Here is a 27041-nt window from a genome sequence, read left to right as displayed (position 1 = left end):
TGTAGCCTGTTAAAAAATACAGTAGTGTCTCTATTCTTTTACATCTTGAACTGATCTAAAAAAAAGAAAATTGTGGTTGTAGAAACTTTCTGACTACAAAATATTTGACATTTCTTTATGAAATCTTGTGTATCTATCTGTTCAGAGACAAGGACCTATACTAATTGGTTCTCAGCAACAATGCATTTTTGCCCGAGGCATTTACTTGAAAAAACATGCTGTTTTGGAAAAACATGTTTCAGATTCAGGTATTATAATGGCTGCAGACATTTTCTGAGTGGAGGGCATCTTCGTTCAGGAAAATGAACTCCAATTAAATTTAGTTTTCCTTTTGCTGATGGAAATCTGAGTAGCCTTTAAGATAATTTCTGGAGAGGGGCATCTGGGTGGCTCAGTTGGTTGAGCGTCCAGCTCTTGGTTTCGGCTCAGGTCATGATCTTGCAGTTTGTGAGTTCAAGCCCCGCGTTTGGAATTCTTGCTATCTCTCGCTTTGCTAGTCCTCTCTCTCTCTCTCTCTCTCTCTCTCTCAAAATAAATAAATAAGCTTAAAAAAATCTTTTCTGAAGAAAAAACTAGCTTGTCATGCTTCAATTTTACTTCCAGCTTTGTGTCATTTTTTTTCCCTCTGCGATATTTTTTCGTCTTGTGAATAACAGTTACAATGTGATTTTCAGCTTATTGTTTTGTTCTGAAGAATGTTCCACTTTGATGTTAGTAAGAAGCAAGGTTTCTTTTCTTTTTTTTTTTAATAACCATTGACTAAATCTTTATTTTCCAACATTAGTTAGAAATATACTGCTTGTGGGGCGCCTGGGTGGCGCAGTCGGTTAAGCGTCCGACTTCAGCCAGGTCACGATCTCGCGGTCCGTGAGTTCGAGCCCCGCGTCGGGCTCTGGGCTGATGGCTCAGAGCCTGGAGCCTGTTTCCGATTCTGTGTCTCCCTCTCTCTCTGCCCCTCCCCCGTTCATGCTCTGTCTCTCTCTGCCCCAAAAATAAATAAACGTTGAAAAAAAAAATTTATAGAAATATACTGCTTGTTTTTATTACGGAAGATTAAAAAAATTTTTATTTTATTTTATTTATTTTTGAGAGACAGAGAGACAGACCACAAGTGGGGAGGGGCAGAGAGAGAAGGAGATAGAATCTGAAGCAGGCTCTAGGCTCTGAGCTGTCAGCACAGAGCCTGATGTGGGGCTCTAACTCACAAATCATGAGATCATGACCTGAGCTGAAGTTGGACGCTCAACCAACTGAGCCACCCAGGCGCCTGCCCCTATTATGGAAGATTTTAATCATTCTGGTAATGCATATAGGTTTTACATTGAAACCTTCTAGTTGGACTAGAAGAAACCATTGCCAACATTTATCAGAAGATTAAGACTCATAAATAACAGTGTCAACAGATCAAAAAAAAAAAAAAAAGCTCAATTAATAGCCAATTCAGAGAGAAAAATGCAGATAGCCATAAATTTAACAAAAGATGTGAACACTACTCATAATGAGGACATTGAAACAAGATAGTGTTTTTTATTTTGGGGGAGGAAAATTTTTCCTCACCCTTCAAGAATTTCCTGGCTGGTCTAAAAATTAAATTGATACAAGACAGATTAATAGGGGAAATCAAACTTAATGTCATACTTTCACAGAATCCACATAATCTCATAAACATGAGATTCCAAAGATAGACAAAATGAGGTATATATGTCATCCTGAACTAAGGAGAAGGGGGAAGGGGCTTGAGACTTCGAGACTCCGATGGGAAGGAAGGCAATTTACTGGAAGATAAAGGGTAAATGCTTGGTAAACAGATTTGCTGGGCCATATGGAAGCAAGGGACAGAGGAATTTTCATAAACAGACCTTGCTGAATTCCTCCTTATCTACTACCTAGTTCATAGTATGCTGTAGTTTGTTTCCTTCCTTCCTTCCTTCCTTCCTTCCTTCCTTCCTTCCTTCCTTTCTTTCTTTCTTTCTCTTTCCTTCCTTCCTTCCTTCCTTCCTTCCTTCCTTCCTTCCTTCCTTCCTTCCTTCCTTCTTTCTTTCCTTCTCTTCTCTTTTCTTCTTTCTTTTCTTTCTTTCTTTCTTTCTTTCTTTCTTTCTTTCTTTCTTTCTTTCTTTCAGAGAAGCAGGGCGCACCCGAAGCGGGGCTCAAACTCAACGAATGGTGGGTGAGATCTTGACCTGAAGTCAGATGCTTAACTGACTGAGCCACCCAGGTGCACTAGGCTGTACTGGTCTATGGTGGTAGCTCCCTTCCTGGAACAAGTCCTCTATTAAATTCTCCCCTGCCTCCATCTAATATTTTTTTAGGCAATTAGCAAGGAAGGCCAAAGTTTTTTTGAGTCTTCTGGAACTTGATTGTTTTCAGATCAATGTAATTCTCACACCAAAGTGGCATATCTTGGGGCCATTTGTTATGAACCTTTACTTTATCTTTAAATTGCAGGTTCAGGTTGGAAATGTGAGCAGTCTCAGATATTACTGATGAGACATGAATTGCTACAGTCTTTGAAGTATGGTTTGACTCTAACTCTTGAAACTAAAACTTGATTCCATTTCTAGGTCAGGAGTCTTTCCTGTATAAATAATGGCATGTGTGCAATGAGGAGGCATAGCAATGTTTATTGAGTCAGCATTTGTAATAGCAAGAAAACATATAACAGGAAACAAAAAATTGTCCCTAACAAGTTCAGTGTGGGAAGCTTACCAATTTTGATCTAGAATTCTTACTATAAAATATTAAATAGTGGTTAAGAAGTGGGTTGGGATTTTATGTATAATTAATAGGGAAAGATCTCCACGGCTTACTGTTAGTTGGAAAGAAACATCACAGAACAATACATATAATCTTTTATTTAATAAAGCTGTTTTTTGTATATACTATATACATGGTACCATACGTGTGTGTGTGTGTGTGTGTGTGTGTGTATTGTGACTAAGTATGGGGATGAGGACACACACACCTGAACTAATAAAAATACCCACCAAATTGTTAACTCTCTTGAGGAGAGGAGTGACATTTTGGGTCAGGAGTGAAGGAAGTTTCTCACTTTTATTCTGTATGTTTATACTTTTCAAGAAAAATGACAAGTATAATTTTTAAAAATTCTGATGCTAGATTTCAAAATTCATTAGGATAAGTAAAGGTGAAGTGGTATGCTATGAGCACTGTGTCTTTAAAAATGATTCAGAGAGGGGCGCCTGGGTGGCTCAGTTGGTTCAGCATCCAACTTCAGCTCAGGCCATGATCTCACAGTCCGTGGGTTTGAGCCCTGAGTCGGGCTCTGTACTGACAGCTCAGAGCCTGGAGCCTGCTTCGGATTCTGTGTCTCCCTCTCTGTCTGCCCCTGCCCTGCTCATGCTGTCTCTGTCTCAAAAATAAATAAAAACATTAAAAATTTTTAAAAAAATGATTCAGAGAAAATTGTTTGTTTCTCTATGCCCAAAGTACATTTCCACATTGGACTTTGATTGGCAGGCTCAGGGAACACTTCATGACAGCCCCTCTTTACCCAACTTTATTATTATTATTTGTTAGAAGTTTGTTTATAAAGTAATCTCTGCAGGGGCGCCTGGGTGGCGCAGTCGGTTAAGCGTCCGACTTCAGCCAGGTCACGATCTCGCAGTCCGTGAGTTCGAGCCCCGCGTCGGGCTCTGGGCTGATGGCTCGGAGCCTGGAGCCTGTTTCCGATTCTGTGTCTCCCTCTCTCTCTGCCCCTCCCCCGTTCATGCTCTGTCTCTCTCTGTCCCAAAAATAAATAAACGTTGAAAAAAAAAAAATTTAAAGTAATCTCTGCATTCAACATGGGGCTCAAACCCACAGTCCCAAGATCAAGAGTCAAATCTCTTCCGCCTGAGCCAGCCAGGCACCCCTCTCTTTACCCAGTTTTAACAGATGACTTTTTTCTGTTTTTTCCTCAGATTCCTTTTTACGAAGATATTTGTAAAGGCATTAAAGCTGGTGACACCTGTGAGAAACTAGTGGGGTATTCTGCCGTGTATAGAGTCTGTTTTGGAATGGCCTGTTTCTTCTTCATCTTCTGCCTTCTGACCTTGAAAATCAACAGCAGCAAAGGTTGTAGAGCGCATATTCACAACGGGTGAGTCTTCAGTCTTGGGGGGTTGCTTTCTCCCTTTTTATTTTGAATAGTTATTTATTTTGAGAGAGAGGGAGTGTGAGCAGGGGAGGGGTAGAGAGAGAGGGAGTGAATCCCAAGCAGGCTTGGCACTGTCAGCGTGCGGGGCTCTAACTCACAAAGCATCAATCCGATCACGACCTGAGCCAAAATGAAGAATCCGACGCTTAACAGACTGAGCCACCCAGGCGCCCCTAGTTTCCCCTTTCCTGATATTCAGAATAGTGTTCCTTGACCTCTTCTAATCCGACCATCTGACTGCTCTTCCTGTAGTTGAAATTGTTGACACTAGTTTTCGGGAAGGGGGGATTTGTCACCCCTCAGTGGCCCAAGAATTAGAATCCTATTGGTCACGCCTGTACCACAGTGAGAGATGCAGCAGAGATAGGCGTTTTTATTTCTAGTACTAAGACCTACCCCTAGGTCATTTCCACCCCCCTGCAACAAAGTGGTGTTTTGCGCAATCAGCGGCTATGCTGAATTGGTCTTAATTATGGGACAAGGCAGTCTCCAGTCACTTAATTACTTCCTCTCGATTTGGAAGGAACAGTACCAATGGTAGAAACATGGACTGACATGCTTACCTTCTCTCTCTCTTTTTTTTTTTTTTTTTTTGAGAGAGAGAGACAGAGCATGACTGGGGGAGGGGCAGAGAGCGAGGGACACAGAATCCGAAGCAGGCTCCAGGCCTGAGCTGTCAGCACAGAGCCCGATGCGGGGCTCGAACCCATGAACCATGAGATCATGACCTGAGCCGAAGTCGGACGCCTAACCACCCAGGCGCCCCCTGACATGCTTACCTTATAAAAGGTCTTTTGTCCTTCCATGAATATCATTTAAATACATTTCCTCTTTTTTTTTTTTCTTTCCAGCTTTTGGTTCTTTAAACTTCTGCTGTTGGGGGCCATGTGCTCAGGAGCTTTCTTCATTCCAGATCAGGAGACCTTTCTGAATGGTACAAATGGGGTATTTGGGGTACCTATTTATTTTGTTCTTACCCATTTTGTAAAATTGTTCAAAAGTGTAGTCCAGGGTGCCTTTGATATTTCGAATTAGTGATTTTCTTGTGGTTTAATAAAAAAAAAAAAAAAATTCCTGCCTTACCTGCTCACACTGTATCCACCTTCCCCACTCCCTATCCCTTCCTGTTCACTCCTCTTTCTCCATCTAGATCTTTCCCCTATTCCCTCCCTTTCTGGCCAGGTGTTACTCTACAGCCTGGAGAATTCAATTGATAATTTTAAGGTGATGGGCTTGAAGGGAAAATGGGGCCCTGCAAGTCTGTCTGAAAACCAGTTTAGCATGTCAGCATGACACCATCACTGAAGGGGTTCTGGGACGCCTTGTTCTTTCTGAGCACTGCCCGGAAATCTGCCTACGCGGAACCCGAGGCTACTGAGTTTTAAATCAGCTGCAGCTATAATGAGATAAGAAAGGCATCATCCAGCCTTATTTCTAAACTTACCTATGTGAAACTGTATATAATATTGGATTACATTTCTTATTCCTAGAATTTCCCAAACTTAATTTAATTTGGAACCGTTAATCATAGCTGAAACAGGGGCCCTTCTGCGTGAAAACTAGGGAGATTCAAAACATTGTTTAACCCAAACGAATTCATTTTCCTAATTAAGGTAGTAAAAACATTCACACTGTGTCAGTCCCTAAGGAACAGCCTATGGCCCCTCAAATGGTCACTAGGGTCTGGCTAGTTTTTAGGGGCATAACTAGCTGCATGCACTCCTGAAGGAGGTCCTCTCGGAGTCTTATTTTTTCCTAAAATGCTGTTAACTAGTTTTCTGTTCCCCACAGATGTACTTTTATGTGTTAGAAAGATAGATTTAGAATGGGACGGGGCCAACAGTTCTTTTTATAGACAACTGCAGTTCAGCCATTTTCATAGACAACCTGTAACCTAGAGACATGGCACGGAAGGTTAGAGCTTCCTTGTAGCAGAGTGAGGAGTGGATCTGAGTCCGTGGGCCCCAGTCTGACCCTCATTTCCCTACTAATCTCTGGTGGCTCACTGCCTTTTTTCTTCTTAAGATGTGTTTTTACTTAGAAATCGTGGGTCGTTGTTGATTTTGTGAATAGCTGCGTCTTTTAGGGTAGCTGTCAGTTACAGTGTGTAGGTTCAGCTTAGATGCTCAAGAGCCACACACACTGCTTTGTGTTCACATCCCAGCTACGTCCTTTACTGGCCATGGGACATTTTTTTTTTTTTTTTTAACGTTTTATTTCTCTTTTGAGAGACAGAAAGAGACAGAGTGTGAGCTAGGGAGGGGCAGAGAGAGAGAGGGAGACACAGAATCCGAAGCAGCCTCCAGGCTCTGAGCTGTCAGCACAGAGCCCCATGCAAGGCTCAAACCCACAAACTGTGAGATCATGACCTGAGCCGAAGTCGGACACTTAACTGACTGAGCCCCGTGGTTGTGGGACTTTGTCGATTTGCATAGACTCTCAATTTTTCTCATCTGTAAAGTGCGTGTAACAATAGCACCCATCTTATACGCTTGCGTGGAAATTAAATGTGTTGCAGGTACAGTAAGAATGTAGTAAAGATAAACTGTAGTCATTATTCTCCTTTAAGCTCAGCACTTGGAGTGATCCCCTCATCTCCTTTTGGATGGTCTTCTTTTGCAGCCTGGCGCTATGTGGGAGCCGTCGGGGGCTTCATCTTTATAGGCATCCAGCTCATCCTGCTCGTGGAGTTTGCACATAAATGGAACAAGAACTGGTATGTGCATTTTGGGAAGGTTTCCAAGACCCTTCATTAGGAAGATCTGTTGTGCTACCTTAAAAAGCCATCCTGAATTTAAAAATGTAGATTCTTTCTAAGCGCCTTGAGCATGGAATTCACATCCTAGGATAAGTAGGAAATGCCAAATTATTAATAGCTAGTTTTATTTCTCGCTGAGCCACACAATTCAGGAAATGGCAACTAGGTAACTGTCAGCCCCTTGAGTGCTAAAGGCCAGGCTGACTCCCTTTGTGCCCCCAGGCAGGGCACTTTGCTTAGCTTCCTTATAAAATAACAAATGAGAATAACTATCTATTGTGCCTAGGAAGACTTCTTGTTGTTTTGTCATTTTTATTCACATCGTGTTATTTTAAACTGTTTTGGAAAAAAGAAATCAGAAAATAATGTATGAACATGAAATTTATTTTTTCTCTTGGACAAAACAAAATATACGGTCCAGATTCCCTCAAAATAACTTTTCATTCTGATTATATTCCTCAGCTTGGTGGTAGTTAGTGTTTCACTGGATTTGGTTTTGTTTCTTTAGAGATCAAATCAAGAGATGCCTGAGTGAAAGGCTAGTGTTATCATTTTATAATTTAGTGAATACTAAATACCCAAATACTTAATAGTCAGTTTCTAAAATATTTACAGCACATAGAGGAATCACATAAGTGATACTACAGAAATTTATTTTGTCTAATATAAAATCATTCTAAATATTTCCTAAAATTCTTACACATATAGGTCAAAATAGGGAACTTCATGGTGGAAGAATACCGTTTTTGATACTGGGTGCCTGATTTACCCAGTAAGCAGTATGTTCTCTTGACAATATTTGAGCTTCTTTACTCTGACTTGAATGTTTTGCTCAGTTCTGAAGCCATTTTCTGGGACTAATTATTCATGCTAAGTTTTAACAGGCATTTTGGAAGAGTTTGGCTGCTGTAAAAACCTTCCAGAAACCACTCAGTAAGAACAACTTAAGCTCTTTGCAACCGATGATGTTGCTATTGTCTACACATTGAGGCCAGTATCCCAACAAAATCCCTTAATGTCAGCATATTCATAGTTGATTTGTCTGCCTAAGATTAGGATTAAGCTAGGCAGCTCACTAATAATGTATTTTCAGATAAATTAATCTAATTTACTAGGTTTGTTTTTTAACAGAGACTATTGTTTACAAGGATAGTCTAGAAAATATAATACATCACTTTTCATGGAACAACCAAACTGCTTTTTCTTCCCTTTTCCTCTCTGTTTTCTCTCTCTCTCTCTCTCTTTTTTAAGTTTTCTTATTTATTTTAGAGAGAGAGAGAGGGAGAGTGAGAGGAGAGACAATCCCAAGTAGGCTCCCTCCCGACTGTCAGTGCAGAGCCCCATGTGGGGCTTGATCTCACAAACTAGGAGATCATGACCTGAGCTGAAATTGAGAGTTGGCCACTTAACTGACTGAACCACCCAAGTGCCTCTGTTTCCTCTTTTCAAGAAATATCTTGAGAAGATCCCAAAGGCAGTAGGACGGAGGCCATGGGTCCGGAAACCAGGAGGCTGCAGGTGTCTGTCCCTCTGCTCCTCTAGATCGCTGTTTCCCTTTGGGCATATTACTTGGCCTCTCTGACCGCTGTTTTCACACCTGCAAAATAACATGGTCACGTTAGATGTTTAATTTTCTTTTTCCTTTCGACCTCAGATATTGTGATTTGAAGTGACACTTCTATATCAAAATTGAAATAGCAAAAAGTAGAAGGTACATTTAGGTGTTTCTAACAAAGACCCATTTTCTAAATGTGCTAGATTTGTCATTTCTGTTGTGGTTAGGTGTTATTTACTCCAGAACCCAAGCCAGCCTGGTGCCAGCATACTGCTGGGTTGGTGCACTCTGCCCCGTTGTCTGGTCCTTTTCTAGTCTCCTTTGAAGCACTTCTTCTCATTTAGCATTTATTCACAGTTTGGGGGAGTACTAACTGTGTCCCAGACAATGTGGTAGGCACCGAGAGTATAAAGATAAGTAAGTCATGGCACTTGGGTTATCTGCAAAACAAAAGGTCATCAAGGAGGATGTCATGAATCTGGAGCAGCAGTAATAGCAGCCATTCTGCTAAAACACTGCTGCACAGGGGCACCTGGGTGGCTCAGTCGGTTAAGCGTCCGACTTCAGCTCAGGTCATGATCTCACGGTCCGTGAGTTTGAGCCCCTCGTTGGGCTCTGGGCTGATGGCTCAGAGCCTGGAGCCTGCTTCCGATTCTGTGTCTCCCTCTCTCTCTGCCCCTCCCCCGTTCATGCTCTGTCTCTCTCTGTCTCAAAAATAAATAAACATTAAAAAAAAAATTAAAAAAAAAAACACTGCTGCACAAAGTTATTATTTTTTTAATGCTTGTTTGTTCCTGAGAGAGAGACAGAGAGAGACAGAGAGACAGAGTACAAGTAGGGGGGTGGGGCAGAGAGGGAGGGAGACACAGAATATGAAGCAGGCTCCAGGCTTTGAGCTGTCAGCAGAGTCAGACACAGAGCTCGAACTCACAAACCTTGAGATCATGACCTGAGCTGAAGTTGGATGCTCAACCAACTGAGCAACCCAGGCACCCTCCACAAAGTTATTTTTTAACAGTTGACATTTCTTACACTAATATTCAGTAGGCGCCTGTTTGCCAGGCACTCAATAGTAGGAGAAGAGCAGTGAACACAGTGATGTCCTGCTCTATGAAGCTTACCTTCTCCTGTTGGGGAGGGCAGGAGGCAGGGACAGATAACCAATTTATGATCAAGTAAATAAGTTAACAGGTTCAATGGGAAAAGACCGGAGAAAAAGAAAGCAGGGTGTGGGGGTTGAGGAGAGCAGGGCAGGGAAAGGCTTCATGATCAGGTGTGAGGGAGACGACTGCAAACAGAAGGAAGTGTGGAGGCTGAGGCAGGACTGTGCCGAGCCCATGCCCGGCTTGTTTGGGGGCAAATGGGGGCCCACTGTGCTGCACCCCTGTGGTGAGGGATGGGCACCAGAGGTGAGGTAGGAGATGCCATTTGGCCAGATGCTGTCGGGCTTCTGGGGCATTTGTGTGAGGTAGGAAGGGCATTAGTGGGGTTTGAAACCAGAGGAACGTGATACAAAGTATATTTTAATTCCAGGAAAGGTTAGGGGGTGTCAGAGGTGCAAGTAAGGAGGCCCGTGGAAGATAATCCAGGTGAGAGATGGCTGTAGCTCAGACGATGGTAGCTGCAGTCAGATTCTAGTCTATTCCAAAATTGGAACTCATGGACTTTGCTGATGGTGATGAGGAGGTGGGGTTGGGTGGGGGGAGGGAAAAAAGACTGTAGTCACGAGTTCTTTTCTTTTTTAAAAAAAGTTTCCCTTCCCAAAAGGAAGGAATGGAACTGCCATCTTCTGAGTTTGGGAAGATGAAGAAAAGCAGGATTAGGGGGTAGAGATGCGCATTTGGGAAGTCAGTTTGGACCAGCCCCCTTCCCCCGCCCCCTGCGCTGAACAGTTGGATAATGTGAGTCTAAAGTTGAAGGGAGAGGTTAGGGTTGGGAATTTAACTTTGGGAATGTAGACCTATATGGACTATAAGAAAGTCTTCATATGCTAGCGACAGCCCAAAAGACCAGTAAAGGAACAGTTGCACCCCACCCACACACTGGTCAGCAGTGTTTGCCTTTCTCTATACATTGCATTCTGTTCCTGTCATCGATTACCATTTGGCTTCTAGATCCATTTCCCCCCCACCCCTTCTCGAGTCTTACTCTATTATTTCCTTCGTGTGCCTTTTATGTTAGACTAATTCTGTGGTCACTGGCATGGTTTCAGGAATATGATGGTCATTATGATTTTGGTCTTCCCTCCCTATTTGTCTCTGGCTGCAGTAACTTTTTCATCATTAAAACATTTTAGCTGAGTTGCCTGAATACTTTCCAGTTCTGTGAAAACATTAAGCAAGTTGCTTTCTCTGTGAAGGTTTGTGAGAACGTGGTTACAGTGTGGCAGTTTAATCATAAGGCAGATGACAGTGATTCACCCGTGCTCCCTATGGTTCTATTGTCTTGACTGAGCAGTTTTGAACTCTTGTTTTGTTATTGTCCTCAACGATTTCTATAGATTGTTAAACCACCGCTTATTTCTCTTATCCCTTTATTAATATTTACATAAACTAGAGAGAAAATTAATCTCTTCTTTAAGGGTTTTTATTGTAAATCCCATTACAGTTTTTTACTCCTTTGCTAGCTGATTTTATTCTTTTCAGACTCTCCCTTGGAGCATCTGGGTGGCTCAGTCAGTTGAGCGTCCGACTTCAGCTCAGGTCATGCTCTCATGATCTCATGAATATGAGCCCCTCATCAGGCTCTATGCTGACAGTGCAGAACCTGCCTGGGATTCTCCCTCTCCGTCTCTTTGCCCCTCCCAAAATAAATAAACCCCCTCTCAAAATAAGTAAACTTAAAAAAATAGCAAAAAAAAAAAAACAAAAACAAAAAAAACAACTCTCTTTTAATCCTATGTGGCATCGCTTTGGAGAAGCAGTACCACTACAGACCCACCTTTGCAGCAGAGGGATGAAAGGGCCGAGGTCATCCAGTCTTTGAGTGAACTTTGTCTCTCCCTAAAGAGAAGATGGACATTAGCAGAAGCTGCTACAGCAGCCCCTCCAGGCTCTGTGTTGAGAGGGAAACCACAAAGAGAACTTAACTAAGAGCTACTTTTTTTTTTTTTTTTAAACGTTTATTTATTTTTGAGACAGAGAGAGACAGAGCATGAATGGGGGAGGGTCAGAGAGAGAGGGAGACACAGAATCTGAAACAGGCTCCAGGCTCTGAGCCATCAGCACAGAGCCCGACGCGGGGCTGGAACTCACAGACCGTGAGTTCATGACCTGAGCCGAAGTCGGATGCTCAACCGACTGAGCCACCCAGGCGCCCCAAGAGCTGCTTTTTAATACTGCCAAAACCTATCCCAGGGCGATTCCTTTTCAGAATGGGGAGGTTACGGAGCGCCTGGGTGGATCAGTTGGTTAAGTTTCCAACTTCAGCTCAGGCTGTGATCTCATGGTTTGTGTGTTTAAGCCCTGCATTAGGCTCCACACTTGGAATTCTCTCCCTCTCTCAGCCCCTTCCCCGCTTGCACGCATGTGTATGTGTGTGTGTGCACTCTCTCCCTACTCTCTCTCTCACAGTAAATTAAAAAAAAAAAAAAAAAGAATGGAGAGGTTAGAGTCAAGTCTGTGCAAGTACATTTTAGTTGATGAATACATATTTAAAAACGGAATGTTGTAGTGTTTAGGAAAAATTCTAAGCCTGAACCAAAATTGTTTTCAGATGTTTACCTGTACCTTCTAGCTTTGATTGAGCCTAACTGTTGATAAAATGATAGTCTTCCGGACAACTGGGGTGATAGCGGCCTGGGGGCTGATAGCATTAGTTACCACCTGAGAGACGGTAAGCGTGGTCAGAGAACAGGGGCCTCATCACCTTGTCTTCTCTCCTCTCCCTCTTACCACTTCTGGAGAAACAGGACTGCCGGCACAGCTACCAACAAGCTGTGGTATGCCGCTCTGGCCCTGGTGACACTCGTCATGTACTCCATCGCCACCGGAGGCTTGATTTTGATGGCAGTGTTTTACACCCAGAAGGACGGCTGCCTGGAAAACAAAATTCTCCTGGGGCTGAATGGAGGCCTGTGTCTGCTTATTTCAGTGGTAGCCATCTCGCCTTGTGTCCAAAATCGTAAGCACAAGTTTTTTCCATCCCTCCTGATTTATATATTTTTTGTGTGTCTTTGACCAAACCCGGTGTTTTTGTTTGCTTTGTTTTGTTTTTAAATTCTGGCCACTCCATAGTTTATCATGGGTGGGTCAGCAGTAGGAAGGGTGGGATTGAAGTCTTCACTTGGGCTGAATGGGATAGTTGGCATGCTTCTTGTCAAGAAAGATCTCAATGTAGTAAAGGCAATAAATAAGAAGATCGCTATTACCATTATTTTTTTTTAAATATTTATTTATTTTTGAGAGAGACAGAGACAGAGCATGAGCAGGGGAGGGGCAGAGAGAGAGGGAGGCACAGGATCCGAAGCAGGCTCCAGGCTCTGAGCTGTCAGCACAGAGCCCGATGTGGGGCTTGAACCCACAAACTGTGAGATCATGACCTGAGTTGAAGTCAGACGCCCAACCAACTGAGCCACCCAGGCGCCCCAGCTATTAACCATTATTAATGAATGTACCACAAGGAGCGTTTAAATGGAAGATGCCCTGATTGTATATTAAGTTCTTCCCTATAATCTCTGTGTAAAACTTGAATGAGAAGGCTGAGGAAGGAGTGCTTTCTGGGCTCATCTTTCACTCAAGGCCTGTGGACCAAAAATCAGGGACCATGTGGTCTAGGAGTCAAGAAGCAGGAAATTTGATCTGACTGAGCCAGCAGCTGGCCCACGAGCTAACCTTCCTCAGATCCAAGTCCTTTCTCAGTAAAGCCAACAGAAATCTGTAAACCTGACGTGACCTAAGGTTGTTTCAAAGGCAAATGGAAGAGGGGTGCCTGGCTGGGTCAGTCAGTTGAGCATGTAACTCTTAATCTCCTGTTGATGAGTTCAAGCCCCATGTTGAGCATAGAGCTTACTTAAAAACGAACAAACAAACAATCCACAAAGGCAAAGGGAAGAAATAATGGGATTTTGGAAGTGCTTTAGAAAGTATAGACTCGAGTTGTCTTTTATAAACAACTTCTGATGTCTTAAGCCAGACTGCCATCTTTGGTTATAGAAAGAAGTGTCCATGGCCTAATTTCCTTGTAGAAAACCAAATGACATTCAGGTTTCTAGATAGGAAAAGGGCAATGTGGCCAATAATTTATAGCTCTTCAAATCATTTCTAAAATGGTGATTTAATAAGTTAACTAGTATTGGTGTACCTGGATGGTTTAGTCCCTCCTGGAAGAATGATCTCCAGGTCGTAAGTTCAAATCCCACATTGGGTATAGAGATAACTTAAATAAATAAACTTTAAGGAAAAAAAAAATGAACTAGCATTGGATAATTTAAAGGTTTTCTGGCACTGAAAATTTCAAGTACATTATTGAAATTGAGAGTACTAATCTCCCAGTCCCTTTAACTGATCAGTTAAGAATTCCCTGAAACATATTAGTGTTCAGATTAAAATACTGTTTGGGTTAAATCCTACCTTTTAAAATAGTTGTAATATTTTGAAATATTTGGTTTAATGTCATGAGTTGCTAAGGTGAGTCTTACTCTCGTGCCAAAGAGCAACATTATAAAAGAGTCTATAACTCTTAATAACTACAACTCAAAACACATTTAATCAGAGGGAAGACTGGATGAAATAAATTTTTTCATGTAGACAGGTCGTAGAAAATTTCACCAAAATTTGATAAATTCCTTTTATCATATCTTGGTTATTCTGAATGATAAAAACACTTAGATTAGTTTAAATATTATAACATATTAAAGCCCTTCCTCAATGAATGCCGAGCCCCAGTGCTTTCCTTTTTGACCTGAACTGCTATCCCCACAAGTTTTTTTTTTTGTCTGTTAACAGATTGAGCTTTTTTTCCACTGTGCTATCTCTATCATTTACCTCACTAAGCTATGTGGTCTCACAAATAATGATGGTGAATTTTCTTCTGAGATCTTAAGATTTAAGAGCTAGTGTTAACGTCAGGAAGACTAGGCAGAGCGTTTAAGTACAGTTGTAGTTATTATTAAAATAACGTGATGGTAGGTAGAGAACTCAGCAGAACGTGGGAGTTAGGTTTGGCCTAATCAACCTTTTTAATGTTATTTGGAAAACATGTTATACCTCTTCTTTCCTTTAACGATGGGGGTCTCAGTTTGAAGAATATCATTTAGGGGTGGGAGCTTTTTTTGGCTTATTTATTGTTGAAATGTAAAATGCTGTGTTGAAATCTATCACTTTCACTTTCTAGGACAGCCACATTCCGGGCTACTGCAGTCGGGGCTCATAAGCTGCTATGTGACCTATCTCACTTTCTCAGCTCTCTCCAGCAAACCTGTAGAAGTAGGTAAGCCAGCTGGCGTCTTAGGGAGCAAGTGTTTGTGGTATTAATATTTTCATTGCGGAGGAAGGAATATGTCTCTACTGAGCTGTTGTTTAGAATGTCAAAGATGACATCTATAAATCGAAATAGAGAGATCTAGATTTTTCTCTAAATAAGGTCCTTAACGTGGGATGTGAAAATGAAAATTCCTTCTTCTGAGTCTTCCTGCTGTGTAGGAAAGACGGAAACAAAGATGGGCTGTTGAGTTTGCTTTTGGGCCTAACCTGTGTTTTCGAAGAACTTTTGTGTTTTGCTTATTTTTTTAAATTGGTTATTAATTAATTTTCTTTAAGTGGTGGTCATCTCTCTGTCAGAGAGACTGGGAAGAACATGGGAATGGGAAGCAGGAGACAGGATTTGACTTGCCTCTATCATATGCTGCCTGTGTGACTTCGAATCGCTCATCTTAAATAATGTTTATTTTTAGAGACAACAAAACATGTGTGAACTTTGGAGTCGGACCGCCTGGCTTTATAGCCTGGTTCTGCCCCTTCAGTAACTTGTTGAAAGTTATTTACCTCTCTCTGCCTAGATACCTTGTCTTTAAAATAAGGATTTTAATTATTATTTTAACAAGGTAATTAAATAAGATTCTTATTTTATAGGATTGTTTTTAAAGAATTCAAAGAGAGAGAGAGAGAGAGAGAGAGAGAGAGAGAGAGAGTGTGTGTGTGTGTGTGTGTGTGTTCCTGGCATGTAATAGGTGCTCCATAAAGGTTAGCTGTTATTACAGAGTAGTTGAAATGATTACTGAAGAACTATAAGAGCCCTATTATATTATAAATTGTTATAATAATGAGCACCTGAAACTTGCCAGTAAAAGACTAAAAGACCATTCCATCTTTTGATTTCTGAGCTCATTTTATTTCATCATCTGTTTCACTTTTGTGGTATATAAATGTGGATATAAATGTATACACACATATATACACATAATTATATATAAATGTGTGTGGGGGTACATTTTGTCTTGTATAAATAAGGTTAAATAAATATACTGTCTTTAGGAAATTGAAGTTGTTTTCCTTTTTTAAATGTAGAAAAAATGCAAAGGTAATTTTGAAAGTTTTCATTATATACACATACTGTGTGAGTCTTGTCTTTATGGCTACTTTTGGTGCAAAATGACACAGTTGTAGGTCTTATATTAATTATAGTCTATCCTGGGTTCAGTTTTTTTAATAGCTCTATCTTGACTCTACTTAAAAAAATTTTTTTTAATGTTTATTTATTTTTGAGAGAGAGGGGAGGGGTAGAGAGAGAAGGAGACGCAGAATCCAAAGGAGGCTCCAGGCTCTGAGCTGTCAGCACAGACACGGGGCTCGAATCCATGAACCATGAGATCATGAACTGGGCTGAAGTTGGCCTCCCAACTGACTGAGCTACCCAGGCGCCCCTAAATCTAGTTTCTTTAAGACTTTCTCATATATGTATGTGTGTATTACACTTCAGCAGGGGAGGGGCAGAGAGAGAGGGAGAGAGAGAATCCCAAGCTGGTTTAGTGTTTTCAGCGCAAAGCCCAGGGGGCTTTTCCCAGGAACTGTGAGATCGTGACCTGAGCCGAAATCAAGAATTGGATGCTCATTCAACTGAGCCACCCAGGTGCCCCAACACTTTCTTTTATGACTATTAGTTTTTGGTTTTAATTTAATGAGGTTTTTGGTTACAGAATTTTTCTTTTAAATGGCAAGTATCACTTAAAAACAGAAAAAAACTTATTTTTAATTTCAGGTGGTACTACTTAAATAGAAAAGTTAGTATTTTGGTCAATTAAAAACATTTTATTGGGGTGCCTGGGAAATTTTATTTTTTGTTGGCCTAAGAATAAAGATTCCTTAAACCACAGCATACACAGTTATTTTTACTGTTTCAAATGTGGGTACCAGTAATAATTCTAGTCTGACTTCAAATACTTAGAATGTACATGTGTGTAAGATGATTTTTAGACTGTTAATTTATGTTTATGTTTCTTATTGGCAATCAGATCTAACTTGGATATTTAAAATTGAAGTTCTGGGGGTGCCTGGCTGGCTCAGTCAGTAGAGCCTGCAATTCTCTATCTCAGGGCCATCAGTTCAAGTCCCATGTTGAGCGTAGAATTTACTTAAAGATAGATAGATAGATAGATAGATAGATAGATAGATAGATAGATAGGAGATTCTGTGTCAAGTAAAAAGTACCACTGATGGTAATATGATAGAAATCTTTATTATGATGTAGGCTTTCAAAATTTTTAAGAAATCCTGAAAATCTCAGAATATTCCCAGATTAGACACTATTTTTTCCTCCATCTTTGCACAGGTATTTTTCTTCTCTCCCATGGGTATCGGCAGCACTCATAGATTGTAATTTGAAACATTCAGAAAGCATGTACCTGAAATATTGTCACATTTCTTTTTTTTTTTAATGTTTTTATTTACTTTTGAGAGAGAGAGAACGAACACGAATGGGGGAGGGGAGAGAGAGAGAGAGAGAGAGAGAGAGAGACACAGAATCTGAAGCAGGCTCCAGGCTCTGAGCTGTCAGCACAGAGCCTGACATGGGGCTCGAACTCATGAACTGCAAGATGGTGACCTAAGCAGAAGTCGGATGCTTAACCGACTGAGGCACCCAGGCACCTCTCACATTTCTTTACATTATGATTTAGTAACTATTAGCCAGTTATGCCTATTAAATACAGTGAACAAAATGATATGTTTATACCATCCCCTTGTAAGCAAGGTTTTTGTGCATAATAGTAACAAATGGAATTAATGCACACCGCAGTATTGTTGAGGAAAGACCTTTTCTTTAAATAAGCTATTCTGTTTATAAATAAACTGATTTTTTTAGCACCATAAATTTAGATACCTGATCAATAAAAAGAAACACGACATATATATAAATTTTTTTAACAAAAGTGTAAAGAATTTAAAGAAATGAACCGCTATGGGAGAACTTTCCTGGGAAAGTGGGTAACAAGCAAGCAAAGGATACTAGAGTCATGACCATCCTGTTACTGGCAATTAAGGGACTTCACATCTGGGTAGAGGCTGTTGGTCAGGTGGCTGTTGACCAGCTAGTCATGTCTGGTTGTTGAGTAGTCTCACCACTCTTCCACAGAGGATAGACAACAGTGGAAACTCGCTAATGTCTGCATCCTACCTCTGTTCAGAGCCTGCTGAGTCAGCTGATAAATGGATCTAATGTTACTTTTTGCTACTGTTTGAATAGTACTGAGAAGAGCAAGACTCTTATTACATCATGGAACAGAAGAACCCTTTGGCGCTGGAGCTGGAATCTGAGGGTCTTGTGCTAAGAGGGTGCTTAGGTGGGAGGGAGTGCTTTGACATAGCAACAATCTAGTCTAGTCTGAGTCAAGTTGGGCTGTGGACTAGAAGCCTCCAATGATAAGTCTTAACTCTTCTAAAGATGCGCATATTTTCCCAAAACGAATGCGTCTGTGAGTTACAAAAAACTTTTCTGATTAACTGTGATTATTTTGTCTTTTCCTCGTAAGTTCTAGATGAGCATGGGAAGAACGTTACGATCTGTGTGCCAGAGTTCGGCCAAGTCCTGTACAGAGACGAAAACTTGGTTACTGGACTAGGTACCGCTCTCTTGTTCGTGTGCATCTTATATTCATGGTAAGTCTTAGGAGATAACTTGAGACCATCCTTGCAGACTTAAAAGTGCAGAGTAAAATTTAAGTAAGTTGCAGCAAGTATGAGATAGCAAAACAAATCCCATCTGAGGAAGAGGAAAAATAGCTTGAAGTTAAAAGTTTGTATTACAGCATGGAAGCACAGTGTTTGGACTTCACTTTCCTTACTTGCATTTATATGCATAAATAAATTAGATACATAGTACATTGTAGCCATTCAGGAGACGGTTGGATATTAGTTGCTAAAGCATTATTGGAGGGCAAGGGAATACAAAGCAGGGAAGAGATAGTATATGCCAGAATGTTTTGGCAGCTTTCTAATCCAAGGGAAGTATCATTTGTTCTGCTGCTGATGGAAAGAATACAGAGCAGTACTTACACAGTCATTTTGTGTTTGGCCCGAGAAAGACAGGAAACGTCCCTTTTCTTTTATGCTAAAACCCACAGTGCTGTTAAAGCAGACTGTAGTTCACATGCTAGTCGTGGGGTGTGTTCCACCTTTATTTAGAATGTTTAAGAGTTTGCCCAAGGGAGAAAAGTAACAGGTAGAAATGCTTAGTTACTGATTCTGATAGGCATTTCACTGATCACTAAGCTCCCTTTTGACAGTAACTTTTTCATGTTTAGGTTTTCCGCTTTGTTTATTACGTTTCAGTGTATAAAAATTTCAACTTGGCATAGGGACATTATGATCTTCCCTTGGCTAATAGAAATAAAATGTCTTTCTGAGAATGTTGACACGTTCTCTTACAGCTTCTAACACTCCCTACTTTTAGAAAGGGACCGACAGACGTTTTGAAGATGCAGGAACTGGGTCTTGAGTACTTGTTCAGTCATGCGTCAAGCCATGAAATGCTTGCTTGTGTTGCAGGTGGTTGTTCCAGGGACAGTTGTGTGATACTGGTTCTTATCCTGCCTCTGACATAGTGACAGATTCTCCTTCTTGCAGCAGAAAGGACCACGGTCACCATTTCGACCTTTCATTCTTATTAATTCCATAGTTGTTCACTGAGTACCTACTACGTCCAAAGTAGTGGATGGGATTCAGGCTCAAGTTCGTGAATGTTTTCAGGAAAACCATAAAGCCAGCCAAATGCTGACTGCCAATTCTCAGCTCTCCTTTTTCTGAGTAAGCTTTTCCTTCCTGAGTCCTTATTGAGCTTTGGGGGAAATGGCAGTAGCGTGACTAATTTCATCATTTATCACTCAGTTTTTTCTGTATTAGTATGTAAAAAAAATATTGGCAAATTATGTGGGAGGAAGTAGATTACTAAAATGTAATGATAGACGGTTCCATTTCAAAAATAAAATATAGTTGGGGTGTCTGGGTGGCTCAGTAGGTTAAGCGTCTGGCTTAGGCTCAAGTACTGATCTCGCAGTCCACGGGTTTGAGCCCCATGTTGGGCTCTGTGCTGATAGTTCGGAGCCTGGAGCTTGCTTCGGATTCTGTGTTTCCCTCTCCCACCCCAGCCTGCCCCCCGCCTTGCCCCCCCTTGCAGTCTGTCTCTCTTTCTCTCTTTCAAAAATAAATAAACATTAAAAATTTTTTTTGAATACAAATGAAATATGGTTATGTTTACTTATATAGAAAAAAATCACCAAACCTATAATAGCGGTGGTATTAGAGATAACTTATATTTGTTGTTGGTTTTGTTTTATAGGGAGGTAGCATTTCTTTTGTTTTTGTATTATTTAAAAAAACCTAGAAAGATATCTGACAGAATAAAACTCTGTGTTTGTGTGGGTTGCTGAATGCCTCATCACACATGAAAAAAGGTGTCTGCTGCTTAGATGAAACAGGGCCTAGATTTGCTATAAATCTGTCAGTGGAAAGATGGCAACAATTCTACTTAGTGTGCTGATAGAACTGCCACATGGTGTTGTTTTGCAGCATGGACTTTTCACCGTGTCAGATTTTCACTGCCACCCTTGCGTGAGAGGTGATAAATAAAACCTCACCCCTTTTGGTTGATATTCCCAAAAGATAACAATTTTCAAAGCTGACCACTGCTACTTAAAATCTGTCTGAATGCTGGTAACAAATACTCTGAATGCTAGTAACGAGACCTGATTTGGGGTGGGGGTGGGGGGCGTTAACAGCATCTCCATGAGCGGAGTGCAGAGTGACCAGGAGTGTTTGTGGGATGCAGGGCACGAACACACTCCTTGTGATGGGCAGCTGCTTCTCCCAGGACTCAGTGAAGCACCCCTCCGGAGGCTGGTGATTAGTGTTCGCTGCGAGGATCCGTGCAGCTCCGGGAGGAGTCAGCTTTGAGAACTCTCTAGCCAAATGTCTTGGGCTCCCAGGGAAGTGAGATCAGGCCCAATGGAGCCTCAAGTCAGGGAATGCTGCTGGGAAGGGGAGGCAGCCCAGTTTACGTTTTCGGATCTTGACTTTCTAGAGATTGTCTCTTCCCAGACTCAGAGGAATGAGAGATTGGAAAATGTTACAAAACGAGGCTCCATTGCTTGCGTGGAAACTGTCATTTAAACATGACTGCAGAAAGGGCGCCTGGGTGGCTCAGTCCATTAAGCATACAACTCTTGATTTCAGCTCAGGTCATGATTTCACGGTTCATGGGATTGAGCCCCACAACGGGCTCTGTGCTGAAGGCGTAGATTCTCTCTTCCTCTCTCTTGTCTCTTGCTGCGTATGCGCTCTCTCTCTCAAAAAAAAAAAGAAAGAAAGAAAAAAGATGATTGCAGGAATATCTAGAATTCCCCCCCTCCTTTTTAAGGAATATTTAGAATTCTTGATAGACATTGTAGGAAAACTGAAGACTGTGTAGTTTGAATGTTACAAGGAGAAGAAGTCACACATTTTCTTTTCTTTTTTTTATTATGCTTTGAAATGTCTTTTTAAATTTTAATTCCAGTATAGTTAACATACAATGTTATATTAGTTTCAGGTGTACAATAGAGTGGTTGAACAATTCTATACTCACTGTTCATCGTGATAAGTGTTTTTTCTTTTATTTAATTAAAAAAAAATTATATCCAAGTTAGTTAGCATATAGTACAACAATGATTTCAGGAGTAGATTCCTTGATGACCCTTACCCATTTAGCCCATCCCCCCTCCCACAACCCCTCCAGTAACCCTCTGTTTGTTCTCCATAATTGAGTCTCTTATGTTTTGTCCCCCTTCCTGTTTTTTATAATATTTTTGCTTTCCTTCCCTTGTGTTCATCTGTTTTGTCTCTTAAAGTCCTCATATGAGTGAAGTTACATGGTATTTGTCTTTCTCTAGCTGACTAATTTTGCTTAGCATAATACTCTCTAGTTTCATCCATGTAGTTGCAAATGGCAAGAAGAAATCACACATTTTCACTGAAAGTCACATGATTGCTTGGGATTGGGGTTAACTTTTTTGTAAGGTCCTGGAAGGCTCACTGCACTATCTCTTTCCCTATCTGGAGCCAGCCAGCTCCACTGTCCCTCCACCAACACACAGACATACATGCTTCTTTAGGGTGCTCTCATGACTCACTATGAGTATGTTTTATCTTTGCTGTTATAGCTTGAAAGAGGGCTCAACCTAAACCTACTCCCTAGCTTTCCAACTGAAGTCAATTTTCCTCCAGATGCCCCTTCTACTGTACCCAGGCATCATTGCTGTGAAGAAGTGTCACAGCTGGGACCCCATGTAGGAGTTTCCCCAATGGCTCTTTCTATAGATCCACCCTCCTACCCCCCCTTAGGCCTGGATCTTTGCTGTACTGGGCCCCACCCTCCACTAACGATTCCTTAATCCCCTTCTTGGTCTCTAGATTTTTTAAAAATGTTTTATTTATTTATTTTGGAGAGAGACGGAGTGTGAGCAGGGGAGGGGCAGAGAGAGGAAGGCAAACAGTCCCAAACAGGTTCCACACTGTCGGCACAGAGCCCAATGTGGGGCTTGAACTCACAAACTGTGAGATCATGACCTGAGCAGCAATCAAGAGTTGGACACTTAATCAGCTGAGCCATCTAGGCATCGCTAGGTGATTGAAATTACTATTTTGTTGGCTTCAAGTTGAGACTGTGCAGTCTGGCAGGATCCTGGGGGCAATCAGCTTCAATTCCCTTGTACATAAAAAGGAAACTGAGGGGCATAGAGCCTATTTCTGTGATTCTCTACCCCTGATCTCAGGAAACTTCTCCTTGAGTCTCCTTTGCTAGAGTACTCGGAGAGGCATGTTCATAATCACTTTTGCCCCTGGAATTGCTTGGAGTCAGATGCTTCTCTGAGGTACAAGGATAAGGTGTATGATTTGTCTCATTTTGTCATCGGGAGGTATTTGTGCTGTAAAATGGTCCTGGCTATTTCAGTGTCAACTATGCCTATGAGAAAAAAAATTATTATTTAAATGTTAAGAAATTTGAATAGAAAATTAGAAAAACTACGGATCTTTATTAAATGTCAAACAACTTGCTAGTTCAAAATGAAACTTCCGTGGCAATGGAGTAGACTATGTAGAAGTAAGAATAAGGTTGGTAAGAGAATTGAAGAGAAGATTGGCTTAAACTGAGAAGAATTGGCAAATCGAGGTGTCGATTTTTTGGTGTGTTTTGTGTCTGCCACTTTTATTTAAGAAAGGCGGATCTATTAAAAAAAAAAAAGGAGGAGCGGTGTACAGCCTTTATTTTGGGAATCCTGCCACTTCCTCACCTATCAGAAATCTTCCTGGCTCAGGGCACCTGGCTGGCTCAGTCAGAAGAGTATGCGACTCTTGATCTAAGGGTTAAGAGTTCCAGCCCAAGGTTGGGTGTAGAGATTCGTAAAAAATAAAGAAACTTAAAAAAATTTTTTCCTGGTTCTGCATCGGGGGCATGTTAAGGCGTCCCCCTCCCCCCACCCCTGCCCCCACCCAGCTCACATGGGATGGTGGTCTCCTTTGGGAGCTGTGAATCACCACTTACACTGTGTACCGGGAACATAATTGAACTTCCTCCCTTTAAGGGTGGGAATAGTCATGGGATCCCTCAAGGGCCCTGTAAGTTTGTCAGGGAGCAGAATCTATGGTCTCCAACAGGAAAGTCTGGACATGTTCTATAGAGATTTTCTTTGATCTGGGGGAGTTTGGCCAGTTCCAAAAGCAGCTGAAGCAGGTGTGGAGGGCCACCTGCATTTTGAATCATTCTGCCGATATGGAAGAGGCCCTGGGCATGGCGGTGGGAGGGGGTGGGTGGCGGGAGGGGAGGTGTTTTTTTTTGGTTGTCACAATAACTGCAAGACAGTGCTGGCTTTTTGTGAGTGAAGACTAGAGACAGTGAATAGGCTATGACTTATCTGTATGGTGATACACTGTCCCAACCAAATGTTGTCAGTCTCCTTCCACCCCCCGACAGGAAGCACTGGGTGAAAGTTGCTCGTACCTTAGCCCTGGAAAGGAGGAGGTTATGCATAATCCAGGGGCTGCTGTTTAGCAACTCGTCTTGTGCTCACCAAACAGATGGCTCTGAGTAATAGAATGCAGACAATAAGAATTTCCTAGGCTTTTAAGAAGTTTGTAAAAACAACGTTTCTAAGGTAATTCCAAGAAGAGTATTTTGTGGGTAAAGGCCATGACTGAATTATAATAATATTTTATAGTAGCATCTACTTACAGAAGTTCTGTGTCATTAATGATGAACTGAATGCAGGTATTTGTAGAAGAACAAAAGCTTAGTTTATTGCTCTCTGATGATGGAAGTAAAGTGACAGAGGTGCCAGAATCAAAACCTAACTTTTCCTCCACAGAAATGATATATTAAATCATAATTTACATGCAGAAAATACAGCATGCTCTTACATGCACGAGCAAGGTGTGTGTGTTTCTTGGGTGCACAACCATCAGGAAGTATCTCTACAATTCCTCTGATTAGGCTTGAGGTTAGGAAGTGGGAATGGAGTGGGCCTCCATTAGCATCCATCTGTTCAGAGCAGAAACCAAAGTGACGCTATTGGGCTTGAGTGGCTCACCAAAGGAGTGCGCTTGGATCCCAGAAGACTTTTTTATGAGGAAGTCTTTTTATTGTTTATTTGCATCTCACTGATCTCTTCTCTCCTTGAGAAAGAGGATGAGAATGAACAGAGAAAAGCAGTGTTGCCTCTTGGGGTTTATTTGGTTGAAATGAACCTGCTAATTCCTGCTTCTCCAGTGGCCACACTCCCTACCCGCCTCCAGGCTGGCACATAGGATATGTCCGTGCGTGCGTGGTTTCGTGCAAGGGGCTAGGGATTGTTGTCTTTTTCACTAAATTCCCTGGGGCTTAGAACAGGACCTGACACATGGCAGGCCTTCAGTAGATATTTGCTAAAGGAATTTATAGAGTTAGCTGGAAACATAAGTATTTATACATTTCTGTTTGCTTAAAGTATTTCCTTTTCTTCGCCCCAGAAGATATACCTTTTTTACCCTTGTAAGCCAGATTTTATAACATTTTACCTATCTGGGTGTAGGGAGAGTGGTAGGAAGAATTTTTTTTTTTTTTTTTTTAAATCACACTCACAGCTACTCTATTGAATTTGCAAACAGAAAACCTTGTTCTGCCAAAGGTTGATTATCACAGTAAGTAACTGTGACCTTTGCTTTTCACGCCCTTGCTTTTTTTACTGCTGTCTCTGGGTTCTTTTGTTGATTTCGATCCCTTCTAAGTGAGAGTAGTCAAAGAGAGGGGAAAGATAAAAGGGAAATCAGAAAATTATTTTGGGCAGCTTGAGAGAGAGAAGTGAAAACCAAGATAATAGGACCAAAAGATTTATTTCTTCATCTGCAGACCTCTCTTTGCTTAAAATGATCTAATGCAATCGTGTAAAAAGACATGAACTATAAAAACGATGTATCCATTTTGGAATAAAGTGGGGTACTGAAAGATGAAATAGACTTAAGCAGCCCAACAAGAGGGTGCAGGGAGGCGGCTCTGCCCTTCCTTTGATGTGATATAACGTGTGTTTGTTTCTTAGCTTGACGTCCACGACAAGGTCAAGTTCTGATGCTCTTCAAGGCCGATATGCAGCCCCTGAACTGGAAGTAAGTTCATTTCCTCCCCTTGTTCTGCTTCATCTCAGAAGACCTATTTTCCAGGAAGGCTCTTTACGTGTTTTTGCATCTTTATTGATTGGCATTCCACGATCCCATTTTTCTCCTCGAAGAAGAATACCATATTTTTGTACAGAAAAAACAATGCCTTGTAGATACTATGGGGATTCAAATGTACCTTTGATTTTCCTCCAACGAAATTAGCCTCTGCTGGGCTTTGTTGCCCATCTCCACCAGAGGCCTGGGTAGCTTGGTCCGTCTGCTTTCCGCTCTTTTCCTCTGTCATAATGGAATGTGTGTGAGTCTTCTTTTGTTTTGTTTTAACTTCTAGTGCATTCCTCTGTTACATACCTGTCTTTGTCCTCCGTATATAGCATGACCATGAGGTTAGATGTAATAGCTGTTTGAAGAAGGAGAAAAAGACGGAGAAGGGAAGGAACCAGCATCTGCTCCATGCCACACTGCTGAGCAGTGTCGGTGCATGAGCTTATTTAACTGTGTCCATTCCTTCACCGCGTAAAGAATTGTGAACAGTAGGTGTCCAGAGAATCAGGGTGGTGAGCAGATGCCTATCAGTCAGCAGAATGCCTGTTATTTCCTTATTTGTGCAAAAGTCTTTTGCTGGGGCCCTCTGGAACATCCACTAAGGTCAGGAAAGTTCTAATCGCATGGAGGCAGCCAGGAAAAGACTCAACCCTGAGCCCAGGAATGGAACAGGAGGTTCCAATGATGGCTGAGACTTACAGCACTTGCTATATGCCAGGCACTATTCTAAGCACTACATTTGTGATTTCATTTAATCCTCATAAAAACCCAGTAAGGGTTTGATCTCTGTTTTACAGAGGGGAAAAAGCAGAAGTTATTTAAACTTTTGATTGGCTGGCATGTAAACCGTGCGCTCTGGCTCCAAAGTCTGTGTTCCTGAATGCCACTGCCCGAGAGGTTGGCTCCTGGCTCCTGGCCCTGCTGCCAGCCCTGCCTGACACGGGCCCCAGACAGTATCCTGATAGCTTTCCCCGGATGGAAGAGCTCTGGTGTCTCTCCAGATACGGGCACTCTTCTCTGCAGCTGGGTCTCTGGGGAGGGTCTTTCCTGCACCTGACCTGGAGATAGTGAACATTATGAAGGGTTGTCAATCTGCCAGCAGCATTCAGCAGCTCTCTGTCACTTGAAAAAGGAGGAATCTGTGCTGAGTCTGAATAGGTTACTGCTTATTACACAGAAAAGAATGGTCTCTAGAAGGCAGGCGTTTGTTCTCACCACTGGCTGGGTGACCACCTGCTGCGGTTGTGCCGCTGTGGCTTCAATGTCCCGATTGTGTAGAGCGTAAGCTCAAAGAACAACAAGTCTCTAAGTTAGCTTTAAGAGGATGTTTTCCTTCTCATTCTAAGGAAAGTGTCCCAGTGTTTCCTTCTGAACCGAAGAATGTGCAAAACGGAAATTGGTTTGCTCTCCTTCTAT

General features: G+C 41.7%; 1 protein-coding gene across 2 annotated transcripts in view; it reads left to right on the top strand.

The window, feature by feature from the left end:
• SERINC5 (serine incorporator 5) overlaps positions 1-27041 on the top strand; it is a 103584-nt gene that overhangs the window by 66625 nt on the left and 9918 nt on the right. For both annotated transcript variants that reach the window (XM_045496862.1, XM_045496852.1), the window contains exons 3-9: positions 3921-4099; positions 5008-5090; positions 6779-6872; positions 12380-12591; positions 14803-14898; positions 18434-18560; positions 25505-25571. In XM_045496862.1, coding sequence (XP_045352818.1) covers positions 3921-4099; positions 5008-5090; positions 6779-6872; positions 12380-12591; positions 14803-14898; positions 18434-18560; positions 25505-25571 — 858 coding nt within the window. The remainder of the gene's footprint in view (positions 1-3920; positions 4100-5007; positions 5091-6778; positions 6873-12379; positions 12592-14802; positions 14899-18433; positions 18561-25504; positions 25572-27041) is intronic.

This window comes from Leopardus geoffroyi, chromosome A1 (genome assembly GCF_018350155.1).
Source record: "Leopardus geoffroyi isolate Oge1 chromosome A1, O.geoffroyi_Oge1_pat1.0, whole genome shotgun sequence".
In the NCBI taxonomy this organism is placed as follows: domain Eukaryota; kingdom Metazoa; phylum Chordata; class Mammalia; order Carnivora; family Felidae; genus Leopardus; species Leopardus geoffroyi.
Note: the sequence above shows the minus strand (reverse complement) of the source record. Positions and strands in the feature narration are given on the sequence as shown.